General features: G+C 46.4%; 2 protein-coding genes across 2 annotated transcripts; both read right to left on the minus strand.

Moving 5' to 3' along the window:
* Window positions 1-913: 913 nt before the first annotated feature.
* LOC138974785 (uncharacterized) lies at window positions 914-7,422 on the minus strand. Its single transcript, XM_070347513.1, has 5 exons — window positions 7,406-7,422; window positions 7,142-7,329; window positions 5,465-5,773; window positions 4,300-4,485; window positions 914-2,751 (listed from the first exon to the last, which is right to left on the minus strand). The coding sequence occupies exons 1-5, from the start codon at window positions 7,420-7,422 to the stop codon at window positions 2,249-2,251; spliced, it is 1,203 nt and encodes a 400-aa protein (XP_070203614.1). The 3' UTR covers window positions 914-2,248.
* Window positions 7,194-12,638, minus strand: LOC138974035 (uncharacterized). The gene is made up of 3 exons (XM_070346736.1): window positions 11,323-12,638; window positions 8,319-10,050; window positions 7,194-7,643 (listed from the first exon to the last, which is right to left on the minus strand). Exons 2-3 carry the CDS (start codon window positions 9,084-9,086, stop codon window positions 7,437-7,439), a joined length of 975 nt encoding a protein of 324 aa, XP_070202837.1. The 5' UTR covers window positions 9,087-10,050; window positions 11,323-12,638; the 3' UTR covers window positions 7,194-7,436.
* Window positions 12,639-26,360: the final 13,722 nt, after the last annotated feature.

A 26,360-nucleotide genomic window follows, 5' to 3' on the forward strand; every position in this document is an offset into this window, starting at 1 on the left:
AGATCAACATTTCACTACACGGATCGATGCACACAGTCGAAATAGATGTGACTTTCACACGACCGAAGACTACTTACTAGCAGACTAGCAGACGACAAGATCTAAATATCTAAATCAGTGTAAGAGCAATCCGTTGAAGAACAGTTACTCCGCTTATTCGTCTTCAGTTAAGCTTATTTCCCCTGCCATAAGTCTTGCAGATCTGCAGTCGCGTAGTGAAATGAACTAGTGTCATCGGAAGATTCTTCTCAGCAGGGCCGGACTACCGGGGGGGTTATGGGGGTTGCGCAACCCCCCCCCCCCCCCCCCTAGCCTAAACATGTACCTTACTTATTTAATTTTTTTTTTATTATTGCTTATTTTATGCCGTTTCATGCAAGGAGCGACCATTTTCCTATCTCAGAATATGACCTACCCGTCAGCTTCAGGGGGCTTCGCCCCCTGACCCCCACAACGAGGGGGGGTGGGGTGGGTTCTAGGGTTTCCGGACCCCCCCCCCCCCCCCAGCCAAAAAATAAAAATATTGAATGAGGTATGCATTTCTTTATTTTACATTGAGTTTCAATTTTTGGGGTATTAATCAGTGACAAAATCTGCTGCCTGAAATTGGTAATGATCATCCTCAGAATGCACCAGATTGCACCATTTTGCATCCTTTTTTTCAAAATTTTCCGGGGGGGCATGCCCCCGGACCCCCCTAGCAAGCTAGGCGCTTCGCGCCGTCGGCTCGGCGCTTCGCGCCTTCACACCCATATCTTCACAATATACTTTTGAAAAAAACCAGTCATAAAATGAACTGATCCGCCCCTGCCGCCAGGGGGGACATCCCCCTGGGCCACCACTGGCAACCCCCCCCCCCCCTCCTCTTCGCCTAGTCCGGCCCTGCTCAGTCAATGATCAAAGCACAGTAAATTCTGTGCTGACAAAAGTCACTTTAGAAAAACACGACCATTGACTTCATTTATGAGCCCAAAGGTAACAATATCGACAAGAATGTACGCATTTGACATAACAAGAAGGGCAAAGCCCATACGACTCACATGCTTTACACATTTTTCCTACCAAAATACATGTGACCTTGACCCAAGGTCAAGGTCATCCAAGGTCATGCAACACAAAGCTGTTAATTCAAGACATAGGAAGTACAATGGTGCTTATTGGCTCTTTCTACCATGAGATATGGTCACTTTTAGTGGTTCACTACCTTATTTTGGTCACATTTCATAAGGGTCAAATTGACCTTGACCTTGATCATATGTGACCGAATGTGTCTCATGATGAAAGCATAACATGTGCCCCACATAATTTTTAAGTTTGAAACAGTTATCTTCCATAGTTCAGGGTCAAGGTCACTTCAAAATATGTATACAATCCAACTTTGAAGAGCTCCTGTGACCTTGACCTTGAAGCAAGGTAAACCAAACTGGTATCAAAAGATGGGGCTTACTTTGCCCTACATATCATATATAGGTGAGGTATTGAATCTCAAAAACTTCAGAGAAAATGGGAAAAATATGAAAAATAGCTGTTTTTTAGGCAACATTTATGGCCCCTGCGACCTTGACCTTGAAGCAAGGTCAAGATGCTATGTATGTTTTTTGGGGCCTTGTCATCATACACCATCTTGCCAAATTTGGTACTGATAGACTGAATAGTGTCCAAGAAATATCCAACGTTAAAGTTTTCCGGACGGACGGACGGACGTCCGGACGGACGGACGGACGGACGGACGGACGACTCGGGTGAGTACATAGACTCACTTTTGCTTCGCATGTGAGTCAAAAAAAGGTTCCAACAGGGGAAGCAGTTTCGAAGCGCAATCCTAAGGTCAAGATCTGAATGACGTAAAACACAAGCACGATGACGTCAATTCTTGTTTTGCGTCATAGAACTGACGAAGTCTTGCTCTGGCAATCTCCAAGTGATTACACTCTGTGAAAACCAGGAATAACCCGATGTGTTTTGGATTGTTCTGGTGATGGTGGTGGTGGTGGTGGTTGTTGTTGTCGTTGTTGTTGTTGTTGTTGTTGTTGGTGGTGGTGGTGGTGGTGGTGGTGGTCATGGTGGTCATGGTGGTGGTAGTGGTGGTGAAGCTCACGGTAGAGGTGGTGACGATGGTGTTGATGGCGGCATGTCCCGACAAGACACACTTCCTATCTCGGCCTCCTTTTGGCGATGGTGGTGGTCGTTGTCGTCGCTGGTGGTATTGGTGGTCGTTGTGGTGATGGCGGTGGTAGTGGTTGTTGTATTAGGTTGTGGTGTGGGTGGTTGTGGTGGTGGGGGTAGTGGTTGTTGTAAGGGATGGCGTGGTGGTGGTGGTGACAGGAGGCGTGCGGACCGTGATGAGCTGTGTGGTGCAGCGTGATACTGCCTCAAGCCTGTCATTACGATCAGTCCTCTCATCAGTCAGCCCTGCATCATCATCAAGCTGATCTCTGCCCTGTAACACGGCCACCACGCGCCGCTCCAGGCCTGTCACCCAGCCATACACCGCTACTGTCACTGTGTCCGTTGCCGCCACCGCCACGTCCTGCACAGCTCGCTCCCACCTCGCCCTGTTGTGTCGCCAGTCTTGATACCCCAACACACTCACCGGTACACCTGCATCCTTCAGTCCCTGCACCACGCCGCTAGCTGGTGACGTCACCCGCCCTGCCCCATCCGTGACGTCATCCTGTAGATCTAGGCTTCTGGTCAGGACGAACACGTCGCGGTAGCTCAGCCGGGAGGGACTGTTGGCGGCGCTCCTCCCTGCAAGAAAAAGACGGTTGTAACGGTTACACAGTCTTGTTTGATAAATAGTCATGTATGTAAGCAAACATTCGTTACATTTTAAGACACAACCTATCCGTGTATTTGTTTTCTCAAACACACACACACACCACCACTCCCAACCCCCCTCCCACACACACACACCACCACTCCCAACCCCCCTCCCACACACACACTTGATTTATATAATCATCACAAAGTGTGTACATTTTCAACAAACACAGACATCAAAACTTCGACGTGGGAATGGTTTACTTTGAGCAGGTCGGTTTCAGTTTTAATAAACAATTCTAGAGAATTGTGTATCTTATATTTGAGTCTTTCGTGTTTTAGACATTGATGCATTTAATAGTTTTAACGAGTTGCCTTTTGTTTTATCATTCTGGTGTTTATCTAGATGTGCTGTGTATCTTATAAGAAGTTCTTAAAAGTTCGAAGTTATTTTAGCATATAGGTTTTTTTATGGTCTTAACAGTTAAACATGTATTACGTTATCATTAAAGGCATATGTACTCGATGACTATACACGCTAATTGCTTTACCAACAGCTGGAGACATGCTAAATTAAGTTCCCTGCAAAATATTGTGGTCTAGGACCCCTTCAATGTTGATATGTTAATTTTGATCTGGATCGTCCTATTTATAGATTTGGCAACACATGTAACGTTGATGCAAGGGAGCTAACACCGCGGCTTTGTTGACATCCTCACTTTTTCAGAGGCTAGAACAAGCTGTAATGCATGTATTATAGTCCGCGCATGGTGACATATCGTCATTATATGGTCTTATGGTGCGTTTGACATCGATTATGGGCAAACTACACTTTGTAAACACGGGAGCGCGTACATGTGCCTTTAAGATTCATGCTTTGTTAGCACTAAGCAGTTGTTTTAATCAGTCTGGTTTTCTCTTGTTTTCATCTTATGAATATTCTAAATGTTAGACTAACTTATTGTCTTGTACAGAATAACAACTGTGTGAATGGTGCTATACTGAATGAAAGAGTGTGACATGAAGTTCTTGTACATCATTGTAAAGAGTGTGAATGACGTTTTAGTTTAGATGTCAAGCGCTTAGAGCAAGCCTTTTTAACGAAAGTTTTTGATTTAGCGCTATATAAATGTTCTTCTTCTTCTTATTATTATTATGACGTAATTTTGAAGTTTACGTCAATAAAAACGACGTCATTTTTTTCCCTGCAGACTGACCTGCCTATGTATTTGATTGAAAATTTAGTTCTTGAGCAATATATTCTCGGGGGAGGGGGGGGTGGGGGTGGTGGGAGGTAAAACACCATTAGGGAACGGGAAGGTTTACCCCTCACTCAAACCTACCACAATCATCATCATCATCATCATCACCAACTCCCCCACCAACACCAACACCAACATCATCATCATCATCATCATCATCATCATCATCATCATCATCATCATCATCATCATCATCATCATCACCACCAACACCAAAACCACCTCGAACATCATCATCATCATCACCATCATCATCATCAGCTGCACAACTTACCCACACCCAGACGGCGCAGCACGGCAGCGATATCCTGACCACACTGTGCGCAGTCCACAGGCCACCGACCTGTGTGAGCGTTGCCATGGTGACTCAGCCGTATCACACTCAGCCCGTCCCCAGGGGCAGGCACGCCGCTGTCGCTGTAGTCGTGGACTTTAAACCTGTGAATCACGGGTATGGTCACTTTTAGTGGTTCACTACCTTATTTTGGTCACATTTCATAAGGGTCAAAGTGACCTTGACCTTGATCATATGTGACCAAATGTGTCTCATGATGAAAGCATAACATGTGCCCCACATAATTTTTAAGTTTGAAACAGTTATCTTCCATAGTTCAGGGTCAAGGTCACTTCAAAATATGTATACAATCCAACTTTGAAGAGCTCCTCTGACCTTGACCTTGAAGCAAGGTAAACCAAACTGGTATCAAAAGATGGGGCTTACTTTGCCCTATATATCATATGTAGGTGAGGTATTCAATCTAAAAAACTTCAGAGAAAATGGGAAAAATGTGAAAAATAGCTGTTTTTTAGGCAACATTTATGGCCCCTGCGACCTTGACCTTGAAGCAAGATCAAGATGCTATGTATGTTTTTTGGGGCCTTGTCATCATACACCATCTTGCCAAATTTGGTACTGATAGACTGAATAGTGTCCAAGAAAATTTAATATCCAACGTTAAAGTTTTCCGGCCGGACGGACGGACGGACGTCCGGACGTCCGGACGTCCGGACGTCCGGACGGACGGACGGACGGACGGACGACTCGGGTGAGTACATAGACTCACTTTTGCTTCGCATGTGAGTCAAAAAAGATGTCACTTGATATTTTACCAATTTACGCACACTGTGGTTAAAACAACATGCAATTCCACTCGTACACGGTGGTGCGAGTTACATGAATCAGACAGGTGACTCTCTCTCTCTCTCTCTCTCTCTCTCTCTCTCTCTCTCTCTCTCTCTCTCTCTCTCTCTCTCTCTCTCTCTCCTCTCTCCCTCTCTCTCTTCTCTCTCTCTCCTCTCTCTCTCTTTCTCTCTCTCTCTCTCCTCTCTCTCTCCTCTCTCTCTCTCCTCTCTCTCTCTCTCTCTCTCCTCTCTCTCTCACACACACACACACACACACACACACACACACACACACACACACACACACACACACACACGTATGAACACAAACCTGCTGTCAAAGCTCGCCTCGTCAATCAAGACGTGCAGGTGGCCGTTTTTCACACATGCCACGAGGTCGGTGACGGCCTTCTCCACATCAGCCTCCCTGTCCCAGAAATTGTACCGGTGGTACGACACGCTGCCTGGTGTCAGGGAAGGCGTCGGGCCCGCGCTCAGCGACATCTCCAGCTGTTGTTTGATGGATGTGCTGACGGCCCGGGTGTTGTACCGTGTTGACAGGACGTGCACATCGTGCCCCTGTCGCAGCCACCGCACGCCTTGCAGCACCAGCACCACTGTCTTACCTGTTGGAACACAAACAATAGTAAGGTTACTAAATTGCAGGACAATGTGAAAACAAGGCAGTGTTACATGTAGAGACGACTTGCACATCGTGACCCTGGTGATAGGGAAGATGTAGGCCCGCGATCAGCCACCTCAACCCCTGCAGTACCAGAACTGTCTTACCTGTTCACACATAAAATATGACCTAAACAATATACATGTATTACAATACAATGTGAAAGGAAGGCTCTGTTACATTGAGTCCGTTTCACCAGTTACACGCGAAACACAGCATCAGGAACATAGCAATGAGCATAACAAAAAGATATAACTGCCAAGAAAATTCTTATTTTAGACAATTAGTCCAATTACATTTCCTGGAGACTAAATGAACAAACTTTTCTCCGAGTCAGCTGGATGCCTTTCCTTCAGTTGACACATTTTGGATGGAATCAGACGACACACACAGCGTGCACAAAACAAACCGTCCTCCAACAAAACTAGAACCTTCTGGTACGATGACGATAAAGTCAAACTTGACAAAAAACAACGTCATACACATCGCGTTGTGCTTAAGACGTCATTTGAGCAAATTAGCTGGCATCAGTGCACTGTAAGGAAATCAGAAACATTGTTCTGTCTGTATCGTTTGCCGCAACAACAGCGACGACGATAATTATTATGGTTCACGATGATGATGATGATGATGATGATGATGATGATGATGATGATGATGATGATGATGATGATGATGGTGATGGTGATGGTGGTGATGGTGATGACGATGACGACGACGATGATGATGATGATGATGGTGGTGATGGTGATAGTGATGGTGATGACGATGACGATGATGATGATGATGATGATGATGATGATGACGATGACGATGACGATAATGATGATGATGATGATGAAAGGAAAATTCTTGACAAGTACCAACATATGTTTGTTTTGTCTTCTTCATACAACAGTGGCACAAGTAGCAGCATAAGTGATTGCTGGGTGAGGGTGGTGGTGGTGGTGGTGGTTTTGTTTCTCTTCATAGCAGCTTGAAAAGTCAATGCGAATTTGTATCAATTGCCGGCAGGCTTCTGGTCGAGAAATAACTCCCGTTGAAAACTGTGCAACTTTGAACAAAGACCCTAAAAACAGGGCGTTTGCTTTGAATAGCTTTTTCTAGAGGCTGAGTTTGTTAGCCGAGTGCGCCTAAAAGACCGAGCCTTGATAATTATAGTAGAAGGCTACAGAGCTGAATTTAGCGTTGCCAGCACCAGAAACTAGAGCTACATCTGTTAGAGAACAGTCCAACATCGACAGCGAGGCAAACAACAAACAAACAAAACAGGAAACAATCAATCCAGGGAAAGAAGCTGTGAGCTTGTCACCTGTTCCTGGCGCTCCCGTAATGGAGACCAGTGGCGGGTCTCGGTTCATTAGTCCCAGCTGTTGTAGGGTCAGAACCAGAAGTGCCAGCCTCCGCCCCAGTTCCGCCACCGCCTGGCCTGCAGTCCGCACCTCCACACGGACACCGTTGTAGCAGGGGACAGACACCGTGGTGGCCGGACCAACAAACCTGTTACAGAAACAATTAAGAAAATTATAAATGATAATTAATACTTAAAGGTCGAAGACCAACATTGTTTCAGCACTGCGACGTAGCTGACATGGATGCCACTTCTCTCACCTGGCTACGATGTCCAGGTAAAGTTGATCAGTGAGCCGAGTGTCCACAGTACAGGCCATCCTGTGTTGCCACCAGGTGCTCAGCTGTGATAACACGGCGGGTGTCACGTGCCAGTACGATGCAGGCTGGGACAGTTGGTCAGAGCAACAGCACAGCTGTAAGGCTTCTCCTGTGTTGGCGGCACCCAGGCTCTGACACACCGCCTGCAGCAGAGACATACATGTACGTAATACTTTATCTTTGTGTGGGACACACGTATAATTATGTCCTGGGTTGAAACTGACAAAACATCCATCAAGCATTGTGACTATGTGCGCACGTTCGCGTGTGAGTATGTGAGGCAGCAATTGTAAATATATATATACCGGCACGGTTGGCCTAGTGGTAAGGCGTCCGCCCCGTGATCGGGAGGTCGTGGGTTCGAACCCCGGCCGGGTCATACCTAAGACTTTAAAATTGGCAATCTAGTGGCTGCTCCGAGGGTTAGGGATTATGGGGTTAGTCTGGCATTATGGGGTTAGTGCAAGGACTGGTTGGTCCGGTGTCAAACTGGGTGAGACATGAAGCCTGTGCTGCGACTTCTGTCTTGTGTGTGGCGCACGTTATATGTCAAAGCAGCACCGCCCTGATATGGCCCTTTGTGGTCGGCTGGGCGTTAAACAAACAAACAAACAAGAAATGGTAAATATACTGAGACCAGCACACACTCTCTCCCTGTGTCTCTATCTCTGTTTCTTTATATTTTTATTCTCTCTCTGTCCCTAGCTCTGTCTCTAGCTCTGTATCTCTTGGCTGTCTGTGTGTCTGCCTCTCCCTCCTTCCTTCTCTCTCCCTCTCCCCCTCTCGATCTTCTCTCCCCTCTCTCTCGCTCTCGTTACCTGTTCCAACTGTTCATCGTTGTCCAAGACTTGCTTTAACTGATCACTGCTGACGTAAGGCAGGAAGATAGTTTTCTTGACAGTCATGCCAGGTCCGATGTCACTCACAAGGTGCCTCACCACTCTCTCCGACTTGTCCAGCTGCTTGACCGCTTGCTTCACCTTCTGGGCAAGGTCAGCATCATCTATTTTATTCGCAGCATTATTGGTTGTCCCCACAGACTTGAGTTCTCCGACCAGAATGCCGTGCTGGCGGTGGATCAACAGAAAGTCAAAATCCCCCCGACGATCTTGTGGTAAGTCTTTGGGTCGGGGAAGCTCTTTAGCGGCCGCGGCGTAGGCAGGCTCGTTGAGGTAGCTGCCGAACTGTAGCTGAGACAGGATGAACATGGCCTCGTGACGACTGTCGCCAAGCTCCTGCAGGTTTAGCATCACGTGGTTTTGGGCGAAGTCGTCCCGTAAGTCGCTGTCCTGCATTCCTACTGGTGGGAGATGTGGCCCCGGCTCCTCGGCCCACATATGCTGCGGTACTGTCCATCCCTCGGGGTTGGTATTAAGAGCTGTGTGGAGAAACCGGGCACTAGCTTGTGGCTGTAGCACGTGCACAGAGAGACTGGTACCGGGTACAACGTCCCTGACGTAGGGCACCCTATTGAAATGTACCGGCGGCACACAATAGGTACGGGTAAGAGCGTCAGGGTATAGTGACGTCACGATCTGCCGCCAGCGATCGGCCTCTGTCTCTACTTGCGTGATTCTAGCCGCCATGGTCTCGGGTTCAAACCTTCACTCAATGTGACCTGCACGCTTTGGGAAAGAGGGGGAGCCACTCTCGTTGTGCTGCTGGTCTTGATCAACAACTTGTCTTTCCCTTACACCGGATTATTAGACAATGAGTCCTGTTCTGCTGGTCATGATCAACAACTTGTCTTTCCCTTACACCGGATTATTAGACAATGAGTCCTGTTCTGCTGGTCTTGATCAACAACTTGTCTTTCCCTTACACCGGATTATTAGACAATGAGTCCTGTTCTGCTGGTCTTGATCAACAACTTGTCTTTCCCTTACACCGGATTATTAGACAATGAGTCCTGTTCTGCTGGTCATGATCTTTCCCTTACACCCGGTTATAGTATCCGTCTCTACACATGTCTTGTTCTGCTGGTTATCACACTGAGTGACAGAATTACACACGTCTGGTTCCCCTATAGCTCACTGGGTAAATCTTGAGACAAAGTGTTCCAGGTTTTCACCATACAACGTGTCATGAATGCAGAGTGTGGCGTGCTGTGTGTTACTGACCGAGGTCGGGTGTGGCTCGCTAACACGGCTCAATACGCGTGTCACAGACAGGCTGACTTCACTGTCACTGACACAAGTCATTTCTCACAGACAGGCTGACTTCACTGTCACTGACACAAGTCATTTCTTGTTCTTTCTACGATGCTGGCTCTCTGTTGTACCAACATAAGGAATACAAACAAAATTAAACATCTTTTTTGCAATTGAAATTGTAAGTCCAACAGACTTATCTAAATGTAGTGAGAGTGTGAAGTGTGAAAACACTAGCTTAAAACATTTTCTCGAAATTGCATGATCATTCTCCGCTTCTTGACCCTAAAATGACCCCACCGTGACCTTGATAAATGACGAACGTCAATCAGACTTGTTTCATGTGTGCACGTCACGGGGCGCTGAAATGTGTGAAGTTTCCATGGTGAAAATAGAGAACCTGAAATTTCACATGCAGCTTATTGGACCCCTAAATACGACCAGAATCGTAACAAGTACCATCTCACAGTCACTGTCACAAATCATTTCTCACAGTCAGAAACCACTGTCACTGTCACAAGTCATTTCTCACAGTCAGAAATCACTGTCATTGTCACAAATCATTTCTCACACTGAGTCAGAATTCACAGTCACTGATACAAATCATTTCTCACAGTCAGAAATCACAGTCATTGACACAAGTCATGTTTCACAGTCAGGTAGACTACACTGTCACTGACACAAGTCATGTTTCACAGTCAGGTAGACTACACTGTCACTGAAATAAGTCATGTCTCACAGTCAGGTAGACTACACTGTCACTGAAATAAGTCATGTCTCACAGTCAGGTAGACTACACTGTCACTGAAACAAGTCATGATATATTTTTTAGCAAGTTGCTTCAATATTTTCCTTTGGCTAAATTAAGATTTTTTTTTATTTATTAATTTTTTATGATTTTTTTTATAACTTATTCAGCCACACATATAAACATATTCTACATACATAAAAAGCAAATAAGCCTACAAAACCGCTCCAGTTCAACCACATTCCGCGTACATAATCAATACTTCCATCCCCATTTTGAAATATCGCAACAACAGACCTCCAGATATATAACACGATCATAATTATGTGTTCTCTGTTTGCATGTTTGTCCAGTGTCTTGTCCCCACATAAAGCATATTAACTCTACCTGTCCCAAGATAGGCCAAATGGTTCCAAGAGGACGTTAAAACTAATTATCATCATCATGTTTCACAGTCAGGTAGACTACACTGTTACTGAAATAAGTCCTGTCTCACAGTCAGGTAGACTACATTGTCACTGACACAAGTCATTTCTCACAGCCAGGGAGACTACACTGTCACTGACACAAGTCATTTCTCACAGCCAGGGAGACTACACTGTCACTGACACAAGTCGATGATGGAATTCAGTTTAAATCCTCCGTAGTAGCAGACTAGTGTCCAAACTGACTCGAGTCGTTTCACGTCTCTGCTTTATACAGTGTTGGGGCGGCCTGGGAGTTGACACGTCGTCACAACAAGACTGACAGAGCCGTTAGTAACCGCAACGTCACGGGAGGGTAGACTACACTGTCACTGACACAAGTCATGTTTCACAGTCAGGTAGACTACACTGTCACTGAAATAAGTCATGTCTTATTGGAGGGGTGGGGGGTGTGGAAGGGGGTTGGGGGAAGGGGGGTGGTGCTCGTCGCCACAAACACCTTGTCCGCCCTTTGTGCAGAACGACGTCCCAGTGAGTGGTTGTACCCTGTAGGATTCACAGTGCACGGGTTGATATCAATAGACTGGAAGCGTCCTTTGTGCAGAACGACGTCCCAGTGAGTGGTTGTACCCTGTAGGATTCACAATGCACGGGTTGATATCAATAGACTGGAAGCGTCCTTTGTGCAGACCGACGTACCAATGAGTGGTTGTACCCTGTAGGATTCACAGTGCACGGGTTGATATCAATAGACTGGAAGCGTCCTTTGTGCAGAACGACGTCCCAGTGAGTGGTTGTACCCTGTAGGATTCACAGTGCACGGGTTGATATCAATAGACTGGAAGCGTCCTTTGTGCAGACAGACGTACCAATGTAGGATTCACAGTGCACGTCAGCGTCATTACAAGTGCGGGACATTCTGTTTGCAACTCAGAAACTCTTCTTTTTTCTTTGTTTAGCGATTTTTTTATGTGATTGTTTTTATCAAATGCAAACCGTTACTTGCTCAGATGAGGTGACTTATCGACTGTACACATGTTTAATATGCACGCACTAATTTGAAAAGTAATTTACAGTCCTTTCCTTTACCTAATCTTTGCTGGCTTTACACATCAACACGTGTTACACTGATCTTTTTACAGCACTGAGCTGTGTAGTTGTAACGCTACAGTTCACAGTCCTCAACCCAACACATCAACACGTGTTACACTGATCTTTTTACAGCACTGTGCTGTGTAGTTGTAACGCTACAGTTCACAGTCCTCAACCCAACACAACAACACGTGTTACACTGATCTTTTTACAGCACTGTGCTGTGTAGTTGTAACGCTACAGTTCACAGTCCTCAACCCAACACATCACACACCAAGAAACGTGACAAACGTATGATCCTATGACCACCTGAACCTTAAATCATTTCTTTCACGTAAAGTAGGCTGACACAGTACTGTCGGTCACACACTCCAAACTCGGTGGTTCACTATAGGCCTATGGCACTTCCGTTTATGTCTTGATTGCAAAACGAACGTCATTTACTGATTAAAACAGCAATGAAGCAAGTTGTAATACAGAGATACTGAGAACAAATCGTTGTACAGTGCTAAGACGGAATGCAACAGAACCAACACAAGGTGTGGACCAACGTCGCAGGGAAAAACTTCCTGGTTGAATTATTCCAAGTCCTCTTGTATGCGTGGTGTCGACACAATTTAACGACAGCGACCACGTGACACACTCTGTGTACCCGGGGTGCATAGCTCATTAAATGACACCGAGGTGGGCCATGTGGTATGGTAGCACATTCCTGCCAACATGTCATTAGAAAAAGTGTTGTCTATGGGAATTGTCAAACTGCGAATATGCTTAGGTGGAGAATGTTTCTTTCAATAAATACAAAGTACGAGTAATTGGACAAGAGTAACACACGTGAAAAGAAAAGTGGAGCAGGTTTATGGAGCTTGACATCTTGAAACAAGAGGTTATCGTGTATATCAACATTCACAGGTCATGGGTCATTGTCTTCACCAACATTCACAGGTCATGGGTCATTGTCTTCACCAACATTCACAGGTCATGGGTCATTGTCTTCACCAACATTCACAGGTCATGGGTCATTGTCTTCACCAACATTCACAGGTCATGGGTCATTGTCTTCACCAACATTCACAGGTCATGGGTCATTGTCTTCACCAACATTCACAGGTCATGGGTCATTGTCTTCACCAACATTCACAGGTCATGGGTCATTGTCTTCACCAACATTCACAGGTCATGGGTCATTGTCTACACCAACATTCACAGGTCATGGGTCATTGTCTTCACCAACATTCACAGGTCATGGGTCATTGTCTACACCAACATTCACAGGTCATGGGTCATTGTCTTCACCAACGTGACAGGTCATGGGTCATTGTCTTCACCAACATTCACAGGTCATGGGTCATTGTCTACACCAACATTCACAGGTCATGGGTCATTGTCTTCACCAACGTGACAGGTCATGGGTCATTGTCTTCACCAACATTCACAGGTCATGGGTCATTGTCTTCACCAACATTCACAGGTCATGGGTCATTGTCTTCACCAACAAGGATGGAAGTCGGGGAAAAGAACGAGGGAGAGACAGAGACGTTAACCAATGACCTACACATGACGGAGGGAGGGAAAGACAGAGGGAGCGAGAGACAGAGACGTTAACCAATGACCTACACATGACGGAGGGAGGGAAAGACAGAGGGAGCGAGAGACAGAGACGTTAACCAATGACCTACACATGACGGAGGGAGGGAAAGACAGAGGGAGCGAGAGACAGAGACGTTAACCAATGACCTACACATGACGGAGGGAGGGAAAGACAGAGGGAGCGAGAGACAGAGACGTTAACCAATGACCTACACATGACGGAGGGAGGGAAAGACAGAGGGAGCGAGAGACAGAGACGTTAACCAATGACCTACACATGACGGAGGGAGGGAAAGACAGAGGGAGCGAGAGACAGAGACGTTAACCAATGACCTACACATGACGGAGGGAGGGAAAGACAGAGGGAGCGAGAGACAGAGACGTTAACCAATGACCTACACATGACGGAGGGAGGGAAAGACAGAGGGAGCGAGAGACAGAGACGTTAACCAATGACCTACACATGACGGAGGGAGGGAAAGACAGAGGGAGCGAGAGACAGAGACGTTAACCAATGACCTACACATGACGGAGGGAGGGAAAGACAGAGGGAGCGAGAGACAGAGACGTTAACCAATGACCTACACATGACGGAGGGAGGGAGAGACAGAGGGAGCGAGAGACAGAGACGTTAACCAATGACCTACACATGACGGAGGGAGGGAGAGACAGAGGGAGCGAGAGACAGAGACGTTAACCAATGACCTACACATGACGGAGGGAGGGAAAGACAGAGGGAGCGAGAGACAGAGACGTTAACCAATGACCTACACATGACGGAGGGAGGGAGAGACAGAGGGAGCGAGAGACAGAGACGTTAACCAATGACCTACACATGACGGAGGGAGGGAAAGACAGAGGGAGCGAGAGACAGAGACGTTAACCAATGACCTACACATGACGGAGGGAGGGAGAGACAGAGGGAGCGAGAGACAGAGACGTTAACCAATGACCTACACATGACGGAGGGAGCGAGAGACAGAGACGTTAACCAATGACCTACACATGACGGAGGGAGGGAAAGACAGAGGGAGCGAGAGACAGAGACGTTAACCAATGACCTACACATGACGGAGGGAGGGAAAGACAGAGGGAGCGAGAGACAGAGACGTTAACCAATGACCTACACATGACGGAGGGAGGGAGAGACAGAGGGAGCGAGAGACAGAGACGTTAACCAATGACCTACACATGACGGAGGGAGGGAAAGACAGAGGGAGCGAGAGACAGAGACGTTAACCAATGACCTACACATGACGGAGGGAGGGAAAGACAGAGGGAGCGAGAGACAGAGACGTTAACCAATGACCTACACATGACGGAGGGAGGGAGAGACAGAGGGAGCGAGAGACAGAGACGTTAACCAATGACCTACACATGACGGAGGGAGGGAAAGACAGAGGGAGCGAGAGACAGAGACGTTAACCAATGACCTACACATGACGGAGGGAGGGAAAGACAGAGGGAGCGAGAGACAGAGACGTTAACCAATGACCTACACATGACGGAGGGAGGGAAAGACAGAGGGAGCGAGAGACAGAGACGTTAACCAATGACCTACACATGACGGAGGGAGGGAAAGACAGAGGGAGCGAGAGACAGAGACGTTAACCAATGACCTACACATGACGGAGGGAGGGAGAGACAGAGGGAGCGAGAGACAGAGACGTTAACCAATGACCTACACATGACGGAGGGAGGGAGAGACAGAGGGAGCGAGAGACAGAGACGTTAACCAATGACCTACACATGACGGAGGGAGGGAGAGACAGAGACGTTAACCAATGACCTACACATGACGGAGGGAGGGAGAGACAGAGGGAGCGAGAGACAGAGACGTTAACCAATGACCTACACATGACGGAGGGAGGGAGAGACAGAGGGAGCGAGAGACAGAGACGTTAACCAATGACCTACACATGACGGAGGGAGAGAGAGACAGAGACGTTAACCAATGACCTACACATGACAGAGGGAGCGAGAGACAGAGGGAGCGAGAGACAGAGACGTTAACCAATGACCTACACATGACGGAGGGAGGGAGAGACAGAGGGAGCGAGAGACAGAGACGTTAACCAATGACCTACACATGACGGAGGGAGGGAGAGACAGAGGGAGCGAGAGACAGAGACGTTAACCAATGACCTACACATGACGGAGGGAGGGAAAGACAGAGGGAGCGAGAGACAGAGACGTTAACCAATGACCTACACATGACGGAGGGAGGGAAAGACAGAGGGAGCGAGAGACAGAGACGTTAACCAATGACCTACACATGACGGAGGGAGGGAAAGACAGAGGGAGCGAGAGACAGAGACGTTAACCAATGACCTACACATGACGGAGGGAGGGAAAGACAGAGGGAGCGAGAGACAGAGACGTTAACCAATGACCTACACATGACGGAGGGAGGGAAAGACAGAGGGAGCGAGAGACAGAGACGTTAACCAATGACCTACACATGACGGAGGGAGGGAAAGACAGAGGGAGCGAGAGACAGAGACGTTAACCAATGACCTACACATGACGGAGGGAGGGAAAGACAGAGGGAGCGAGAGACAGAGACGTTAACCAATGACCTACACATGACGGAGGGAGGGAAAGACAGAGGGAGCGAGAGACAGAGACGTTAACCAATGACCTACACATGACGGAGGGAGGGAAAGACAGAGGGAGCGAGAGACAGAGACGTTAACCAATGACCTACACATGACGGAGGGAGGGAAAGACAGAGGGAGCGAGAGACAGAGACGTTAACCAATGACCTACACATGACGGAGGGAGGGAAAGACAGAGGGAGCGAGAGACAGAGACGTTAACCAATGACCTACACATGACGGAGGGAGGGAAAGACAGAGGGAGCGAGAGACAGAGACGTTAACCAATGACCTACACATGACGGAGGGAGGGAAAGACAGAGACGTTAACCAATGACCTACACATGACGGAGGGAGGGAGAGACAGAGGGAGCGAGAGACAGAGACGTTAACCAATGACCTACACATGACGGAGGGAGGGAAAGACAGAGGGAGCGAGAGACAGAGACGTTAACCAATGACCTACACATGACGGAGGGAGGGAAAGACAGAGGGAGCGAGAGACAGAGACGTTAACCAATGACCTACACATGACGGAGGGAGGGAAAGACAGAGGGAGCGAGAGACAGAGACGTTAACCAATGACCTACACATGACGGAGGGAGGGAAAGACAGAGGGAGCGAGAGACAGAGACGTTAACCAATGACCTACACATGACGGAGGGAGGGAAAGACAGAGGGAGCGAGAGACAGAGACGTTAACCAATGACCTACACATGACGGAGGGAGGGAAAGACAGAGGGAGCGAGAGACAGAGACGTTAACCAATGACCTACACATGACGGAGGGAGGGAAAGACAGAGGGAGCGAGAGACAGAGACGTTAACCAATGACCTACACATGACGGAGGGAGGGAAAGACAGAGGGAGCGAGAGACAGAGACGTTAACCAATGACCTACACATGACGGAGGGAGGGAAAGACAGAGGGAGCGAGAGACAGAGACGTTAACCAATGACCTACACATGACGGAGGGAGGGAAAGACAGAGGGAGCGAGAGACAGAGACGTTAACCAATGACCTACACATGACGGAGGGAGGGAAAGACAGAGGGAGCGAGAGACAGAGACGTTAACCAATGACCTACACATGACGGAGGGAGGGAAAGACAGAGGGAGCGAGAGACAGAGACGTTAACCAATGACCTACACATGACGGAGGGAGGGAAAGACAGAGGGAGCGAGAGACAGAGACGTTAACCAATGACCTACACATGACGGAGGGAGGGAAAGACAGAAGGAGGGAAAGACAGAGACGTTAACCAATGACCTACACATGACGGAGGGAGAGAAAGACAGAAGGAGGGAAAGACAGAGACGTTAACCAATGACCTACACATGACGGAGGGAGGGAAAGACAGAGGGAGGGAGAGACAGAGACGTTAACCAATGACCTACACATGACGGAGGGAGGGAAAGACAGAGGGAGGGAGAGACAGAGACGTTAACCAATGACCTACACATGACGGAGGGAGGGAAAGACAGAGGGAGGGAAAGACAGAGACGTTAACCAATGACCTACACATGACGAAGGGAGGGAAAGACAGAGACGTTAACCAATGACCTACACATGACAGAGGGAGCGAGAGACAGAGGGAGCGAGAGACAGAGACGTTAACCAATGACCTACACATGGCGGAGGGAGGGAAAGACGGAGGGAGAGAGAGACAGAGACGTTAACCAATGACCTACACATGGCGGAGGGAGGGAAAGACGGAGGGAGCGAGAGACAGAGACGTTAACCAATGACCTACACATGACGGAGGGAGGGAAAGACAGAAGGAGCGAGAGACAGAGACGTTAACCAATGACCTACACATGACGGAGGGAGGGAAAGACAGAGGGAGCGAGAGACAGAGACGTTAACCAATGACCTACACATGACGGAGGGAGGGAAAGACAGAGGGAGCGAGAGACAGAGACGTTAACCAATGACCTACACATGACGGAGGGAGGGAAAGACAGAAGGAGCGAGAGACAGAGACGTTAACCAATGACCTACACATGACGGAGGGAGGGAAAGACAGAGGGAGCGAGAGACAGAGACGTTAACCAATGACCTACACATGACGGAGGGAGGGAAAGACAGAGGGAGCGAGAGACAGAGACGTTAACCAATGACCTACACATGACGGAGGGAGGGAGAGACAGAGGGAGCGAGAGACAGAGACGTTAACCAATGACCTACACATGACGGAGGGAGCGAGAGACAGAGACGTTAACCAATGACCTACACATGACGGAGGGAGCGAGAGACAGAGACGTTAACCAATGACCTACACATGACGGAGGGAGGGAGAGACAGAGGGAGCGAGAGACAGAGACGTTAACCAATGACCTACACATGACGGAGGGAGCGAGAGACAGAGACGTTAACCAATGACCTACACATGACGGAGGGAGGGAGAGACAGAGGGAGCGAGAGACAGAGACGTTAACCAATGACCTACACATGACGGAGGGAGCGAGAGACAGAGACGTTAACCAATGACCTACACATGACGGAGGGAGGGAGAGACGGAGGGAGGGAGAGACAGAGGGAGCGAGAGACAGAGACGTTAACCATTGACCTACACATGCCGGAGGGAGGGAAAGACAGAGGGAGCGAGAGACAGAGACGTTAACCAATGACCTACACATGACGGAGGGAGGGAAAGACAGAGGGAGGGAGAGACAGAGACGTTAACCAATGACCTACACATGACGGAGGGAGGGAAAGACAGAGGGAGCGAGAGACAGAGACGTTAACCAATGACCTACACATGACGGAGGGAGGGAAAGACAGAGGGAGCGAGAGACAGAGACGTTAACCAATGACCTACACATCTTGTTATTTGATTCTGAATTTGGGGACGTTAGCAGTCTGTTTCTGTTGAATGTCAACTGACAAATACCGTGTTGCTCAACGCTGCAACAAGCACTGATCTCAAAGAGTAGTAGGTTAATCCCCCCCTCCCCCCACGGAAGAACTGCACTACAGTAGGCCAACTGCCCACCTCCCCCCCCCCCCACCCCCACCCACCCAACACACGCTTCGCCCCAAATACAGACGTGAGTGAGTGTTTTAACCAGGAAGCATAATGGAGAACAAACCCCACTCATTTAGATATGTAACTAACGACCCAAGAGACTTGGGGGCAAATGTACGGTGGGGGCAATTGTCCGAGGGGGCAGCAATCGGGGTAGCACTCATCGGGAAGGGAGGGGTGGGGGAGGTTCCAGTGGGACATTGGGCTGGCACCCAAAGAGACTGAGATACAACAGCAATGAACATTCACTATTGTATGGTCTTTACCTGTCAGCGTTGTGTTTCATAGCGTGCAGCCAGGGTGTCTGTTAAGTTTCTAAATAATAAAGCTTTTTGGCTCACGTAAGTGTAGCCTATGCGATGATAAACTTTGTCTGTCTGTGCGTGCGTGCGTGCGTGCGTGCGTGCGTGCGTGCGTGTGTGTGTGATAGAAACTTTAACATTTCCGAGTCTATGGATAAAGCTCGCATAAGAAGATTACGTCTCGGTCAAAAGTGTTTGACGTGTGTGATAGAAACTATTTGAAGACGTCACATTATGACGTAAGAGGGTTAGACGTCACGCAAAGGAATTACTGAAAGTCTCGGTCATTGTTATTGTGAGCGGGCCGAGACTAATTGGCAGATCCAGGGTCTCGCTTTCTTGCACAGTTTCACCTATGCTTACTGTGTGTATGTGTGTGTGTGTGTGTGTGTATGTGTGTGTGTGTATGTGTGACGGAGTGATTGAGTTTGTGTTACTGTTTGTCGATTTCTTACGTGAGCCTTGAAGGCTTCGCCTCTTGTTTGTATTTAAGGTAGTTCACTGGACCCGTTAAATATAATTTGGTTTCTCCCAAAAGTTGGTTATTTTTTAAGTTCGATCTGTCTGCTATGCATTCAGCATAAAAAAAATATAGGGTAGTGGGTTCGTTTCGGAGCTATGAGTCTCGGAAGACAGTGCCCGTTTTGAATTTTGGACCGAAAAATCGAAAAATGGGTATGTTTTGAAAACGGCCAATTACACAAACATCTGCATAGGAATAGTCATTTTAAAAATATCACCCAAAGCAGCAATGGGCAGGTAACGAAGTGCACTGGTAAACGAAAATGTTGCGCATACTCAAACTTTGTGACGTCACGTCTTTTGCCAGAGTTTATTTTAAATTTGTTCCTCATGTTGAGGTATTTTATTGCTGGTAGCCTGGAAATAAATTACGATTTGATGAGATGGGTTGTAAACGCAAGAGCGATCAAAACGGCATTAAAAAAAACAAAAAAAACGACAGGTTGGTGGTGTTTTTAGGGGGGGTTCACTCCCTTGATTAACCCCACCCTTTGCACTATTACTGTCCAGTGTGCCTCAGAAAAATATGTGTCACGATAATGTAAAGGGCTGTTGTCCGATCATTTGTCTCAGATATATGAGCCAACTAAATTATGTTTTTAAAAACCACTGTTACATATGACCTCTGTTGAAAGTCAAAGGTCACCGCAACTTTGAAAGGCCACAAGTCCGATTCAAATGTAATAAAAACACCAATCAAAAGGTGGAGGTCACTTGTTTGATACAAGTGTAATAATAAAAATTAATAATCAAGGCTTGGTTTATAATTTTGCTTAATAGTGCGTACTGTTATTTGTTACGGTTTGAAGGCTGGGACTTTTTGAGGGTGGAATTAAAGCAATTTTTCGCCTTATGGGCCCCTTATGCCTCGAAGGACTTCAATTATTGTATTATCTGCTGCCAGCGTACAGTAGAAAGAGGGCTGCATACACAAGACACTTGTTCTTAATACTACTGGCTGTTATTCTAGTTCAAACACCGGTTTTAACATGTGGTATTCTGATGCAATCACGCTGTGAGCATCACGGGTTGGGAGACACTCTCTTACCTGCTACCGGAGCTTCAATGTTAGCTTTGGTGATTATTACGATGTCACTGGCAAAGAGAACGGCTTTGTACCGATTTCATTAGATGCCCACGTGTTTTTGACCTCGTGGTTGGGAGGCGTGTCGCATTGTTTTTATTTCTGGCGGTGTCGTCATTTTCTGACGTCATTCACTTACGCTGCCTGAAAAATGTGACGTTTGTTCTATTTACGTCATTCGAATGTTCGACGTGTTCTTCTTCTTCTTCTTCTTCTTCTGCGTTCCCTGTTCGATGTGTTCGAATTCCCAGCCTGCCAGGAAAAAATGGCGACACAACTCAGTGGCTTCCCTTTGTGTATGAAGAGTAATATCCCTGTCTCCATTTGACCTACCTTAAGCAGACGAATTTGTACGAATTTTTTTTTTACAGAAAATGTGGTTATGTGCTACGACTTGCACCCAAAACCGCGGGAAACTGAAATGGTCCTAACATGGAGCAATGTAAAACGGTGTATTCAGGGATCAGCGAACCCCCAACACCCCCACCCCCACATCAACCTCCACCTCCCCACCCAACCCCCCACTGCTGTAGAGACACACCTGGCGTTGTGTGTTCCCATACACAGATCACTGCGACAACCATTGGCTTGCTTGTTGGCATGTGTAGAGTTCTAGACAGTGACATGAAGAGTGTATTCACCTTGTGTGAAAGCCGCGTGTTGGTGAAAGGTAAGGTATACGTAGCGGATCTGAACACGAAACTACTTTCCCACACCAGAGATCCCGACACATAGAAATCAATTCAAAAACCCTGGGAGGTCAGCGTATGGTGTGGATAAACTCCAAGCCATGAAAATGTCCGTGTTTGAGCTGAATGTCATTCACGTACATGGTCGTGAGAATCAGCAGACAATCCGTACTATTCATAACAAATTATACAGAGTGCTCCCCCCCCTCCCCCCAAAAAACCCCAAACAACAACAACAAACAAACAAACAAACCACAAATGCTAATAACTTCTACATCTGTTACATTAGGTAAGTGTGTGGCATGGCTACCACTCAATGTCAAACCTCGTTCTGTTAATTCGATCCCCGGATTTGGATTTTGTTTTTAAATTGCACAAATGTCATACCATTTAATCCACACACAAAAATGTCACTTTGTGGAAGGGACATACATACGCTGAAGTTTATGTGAACCAATTATCAAATTATTCGGCCAACAGATGTAGTAATAATTGGCATATTGGGGGTTACTTCTTTTTTTTTTTTTTTTTTTTTTTTTTGGGGGGGGGGGGGGGGGTCACCTTGCAGTTGTTAGCGACATATGTGTGAAGGTGACTCGCCAGGCAAGTCCTGAAGGCAGCCATCAACACACTCGTGTCTGGACACGCTACAACTCTGCATGTCGATCCGTGTTAGGACCGTTACACGCAGTTTTCAATCATATCATGACGCATTTCTTAGCGCATTGAACACGTTTTTGTTGAATCTTTATCCGAAAGCTATGTTCAATTCACGGCTAACAATTTATTGGTTTAACGTCTTTACAAATCCCCAAACTTTTGAATCCGTCCGATCGTCACAACAGCTACATTTTTTGCCATTCTGACTGCATGCTTACAAAAAGGCAGGTTATATTTTATTCAGGAGAAAGAATTAATCACTTTATCCTAATGAATAATGCTGCTTTTCGAACTTTGTTGAAATACATATGTCCATTTACACGAGCAACAATAACAATAACAGCTGACAGAATATCGTCGCTGTAATTCAAACCTCGTATCTCATTTTTTGCTGTATTGAGAACATCGAAAACAACTATTAAAAATTGTTTTAAAAATTCACCGCATCAAATATAACTTTAATTCATGGGTTGACAGTTTCTTTAGAACAGTGCAATAGCAGTCTAAATTTGTGTTAATATCGGTTGTTAATGATATGCGATACAACTGAGTAAATATTAAGAGATATAGGAGCTTTTCATCCATAGGAGTCATCCACAATTAGAATATACGAGGCTTTTCTTCATTTGTCACCTAACCTTCAGTGGCCATATTTCATATTTCTGAAAAATAGATATCAGTAAGCTAAAAATACAACAGAAGCAACCTGTATATTATTCATTGTTATGTCATAGTTTCCGTCCAAGAGTGGCACACAAACCTAATAAGTTTAACCCAAGCAAGTTTTTTTCGGCGCTCCCCTGAATAACATGAAGATACGAGTTTTCTTCTCAAGAACTTTTTTCTGACTTTAAAAAGCAGCTGGAGATTCGAGCTTTTCTCACCACATGGGCAAACAACTATTGTTTTTGTTCCGAAACCTAAAACATTGAGACACGATGTTTGTAAGTTAAAGCGACGATATGGAAGAATTGATGAAACCAGAGACATAGATAGAATATGTATGTACGTCTCTGATGAAACTAAAAGAAGTGTAAAGAACTTGAATGTCCAACGCACAAGTTATTATACAAATTGGCTGTTAAATACAGAGCTCAATGAACAAAAAAGATGACCAAAAGAGTGTGGTCACCCCATTGTTATTTCACACCAAAAGAGTGTGGTCACGCCATTGTTAGTTCACACCAAAAGAGTGTGGTCACGCCATTGTTAGTTCACACCAAAAGAGTGTGGTCACGCCATTGTTAGTTCACACCAAAAGAGTGTGGTCACCCCATTGTTAGTTCACACCTCGTGTTTGTTAATGGTGTGTGTTACAGTGGCTGAATAGGATACTACTAGGCCTATATAAGAAATTAAGAAGTATTTCATTATGTTCGAAGATCTCTCTCTCTCTCTCCTCTCTCTCTCTCTCTCTCTCTCTCTCTCTCTCTCTCTCTCTCTCTCTCTCTCTCTCTCTCTCTCTTTCACAACTTAACTCCTGTGTCTCTCTATATATATCACGCTGGTGTGTAGTGCAGTGCGGTCGTGTCAAGTTCTACACGTTTGGCGCGCAGTGCGAGTCGTTTCTTTGCTGGCCTGCATTCAGTGCGATTCATTTACAAAACGTGTGGGCCTTTTGGCACAATTGACTATTGAAATTGTTTGGTGTTTGGAAAGCCGTCATACCGTTCTGACGATTGTTCGGCGTGACAGGAAATAGCTTTCTGATCTGATAAAGAATCAACACACAGTTTCAAAACGTTAAGAAATAGGACACAGCAAGTTTGGGGACCAGCTTTGACATGTAGTGAAAAGTGCGGGTAAGGGTCCTAACAGTGATCAACACACAGACTTCTAGCGTGTCCAGACATTAGCGGCACAGAAATCATATCATCAGTCTTATTTGTCGACTTAGCCTACATCTGTTTAGCACATGTGCGTCTATTCGTGTCCGCGCGTGCGTGTCCGGCGAACGTGTTTCAGTGTGTATGTGTGTGTGTGTGTGTGTGTGTGTGTGTGTGTGCGTGCGTGCGTGCGTGCGTGCGTGTGTGTGTGTGTGTGTGTGTGTGTGTGTGTGTGTGTGTGTGTGTGCCCGCGCATGCATGCCTGTGTGTACGCCTGTGTATGTGCATGTTTCTTTTATGTTTGTCCACAGGAGTACACAACAGTCTTGCAGTAAACAGTCTTGGCTGGTAATGAAAATGTGTCCTGCAGCAGACAACACTGAGAATAATGTGTCCTGCAGCAGACAACACTGAGAATAATGTGTCCTGCAGCAGACAACACTGAGAATAATGTGTCCTGCAGCAGACAACACTGAGAATAATGTGTTCTGCAGCAGACAACACTGAGAATAATGTGTCATGCAGCAGACAACACTGAGAATAATGTGTCCTGCAGCAGACAACACTGAGAATAATGTGTCCTGCAGCAGACAACACTGAGAATAATGTGTCCTGCAGCAGACAACACTGAGAATAATGTGTCCTGCAGCAGACAACACTGAGAATAATGTGTCCTGCAGCAGACAACACTGAGAATAATGTGTCCTGCAGCAGACAACACTGAGAATAATGTGTCCTGCAGCAGACAACACTGAGAATAATGTGTCCTGCAGCAGACAACACTGAGAATAATGTGTCCTGCAGCGGACAACACTGAGAATAATGTGTTCTGCAGCAGACAACACTGAGAATAATGTGTCATGCAGCAGACAACACTGAGAATAATGTGTCCTGCAGCAGACAACACTGAGAATAATGTGTCCTGCAGCAGACAACACTGAGAATAATGTGTCCTGCAGCAGACAACACTGAGAATAATGTGTCCTGCAGCAGACAACACTGAGAATAATGTGTCCTGCAGCAGACAACACTGAGAATAATGTGTCCTGCAGCAGACAACACTGAGAATAATGTGTCCTGCAGCAGACAACACTGAGAATAATGTGTCCTGCAGCAGACAACACTGAGAATAATGTGTCCTGCAGCAGACAACACTGAGAATAATGTGTCCTGCAGCAGACAACACTGAGAATAATGTGTCCTGCAGCAGACAACACTGAGAATAATGTGTCCTGCAGCAGACAACACTGAGAATAATGTGGACATTGTGCTTGACTTTTGAAACTGTGTCTGTTCCTCATAGATGTAAACAGACACACACACTACTCAAGACAATAACAAAGAACACACACACACAGACAGACAGACACACATTGTTACTTAAATATACAAACACCCATTGTACCACTGAGGGAGAGAGAGAGAGAGAGAGAGAGAGAGAGAGAGAGAGAGAGAGAGAGAGAGAGAGAGAGAGAGAGAGAGAGAGAGAGACTAAGAGAGAGAGACTAAGAGAGAGAGAGACTGAGAGAGAGAGAGACTAAGAGAGAGAGAGAGAGAGAGAGAGAGAGAGAGAGAGAGAGAGACAGAGACAGAAACAGAGACAGAGCTAGAGACAGAGAGAGATGAATAACTGAACTCAAACAAACAGTGATACTATACTCTTTATTAACAATTTAAAGAGACTGGCAACAGTAAAGGCAAAACAACCCTGCATTAACAATAACTCAGATGTAGCTACTGGGACAAGACATTGGTTACAACAGTCATTAACAATAACTCAGATGTAGCTACTGGGACAAGACATTGGTTACAACAGTCATGATAATACAATACCGGCTAGCACACTCACTCGCCACAGTCTAACAACCAAAAACCAAATTCCCCGAATGACGGTGATGTGAAATTTAAACAGTGATGCAATAACAGTTGGACTCATACCTTGTACCACACACATAACCAGAACAAAACAGTGGTTTTGAAAGGTGGCAGCCTGCTGACATGCACAATCATTCTCTCACCAGGATATAAGGCAGTTCTTCTTTGTCAAAACTCTTCTTTTTACATTTAGTCAAGTTTGATTTTTTTACATTTAATCCCCAGACATATTTTTATTTTTTTCGATAAATATCTTTTATGACGTCATATCCG

This window comes from Littorina saxatilis, linkage group LG8 (assembly GCF_037325665.1).
Source record: "Littorina saxatilis isolate snail1 linkage group LG8, US_GU_Lsax_2.0, whole genome shotgun sequence".
Lineage (NCBI taxonomy): Eukaryota > Metazoa > Mollusca > Gastropoda > Littorinimorpha > Littorinidae > Littorina > Littorina saxatilis.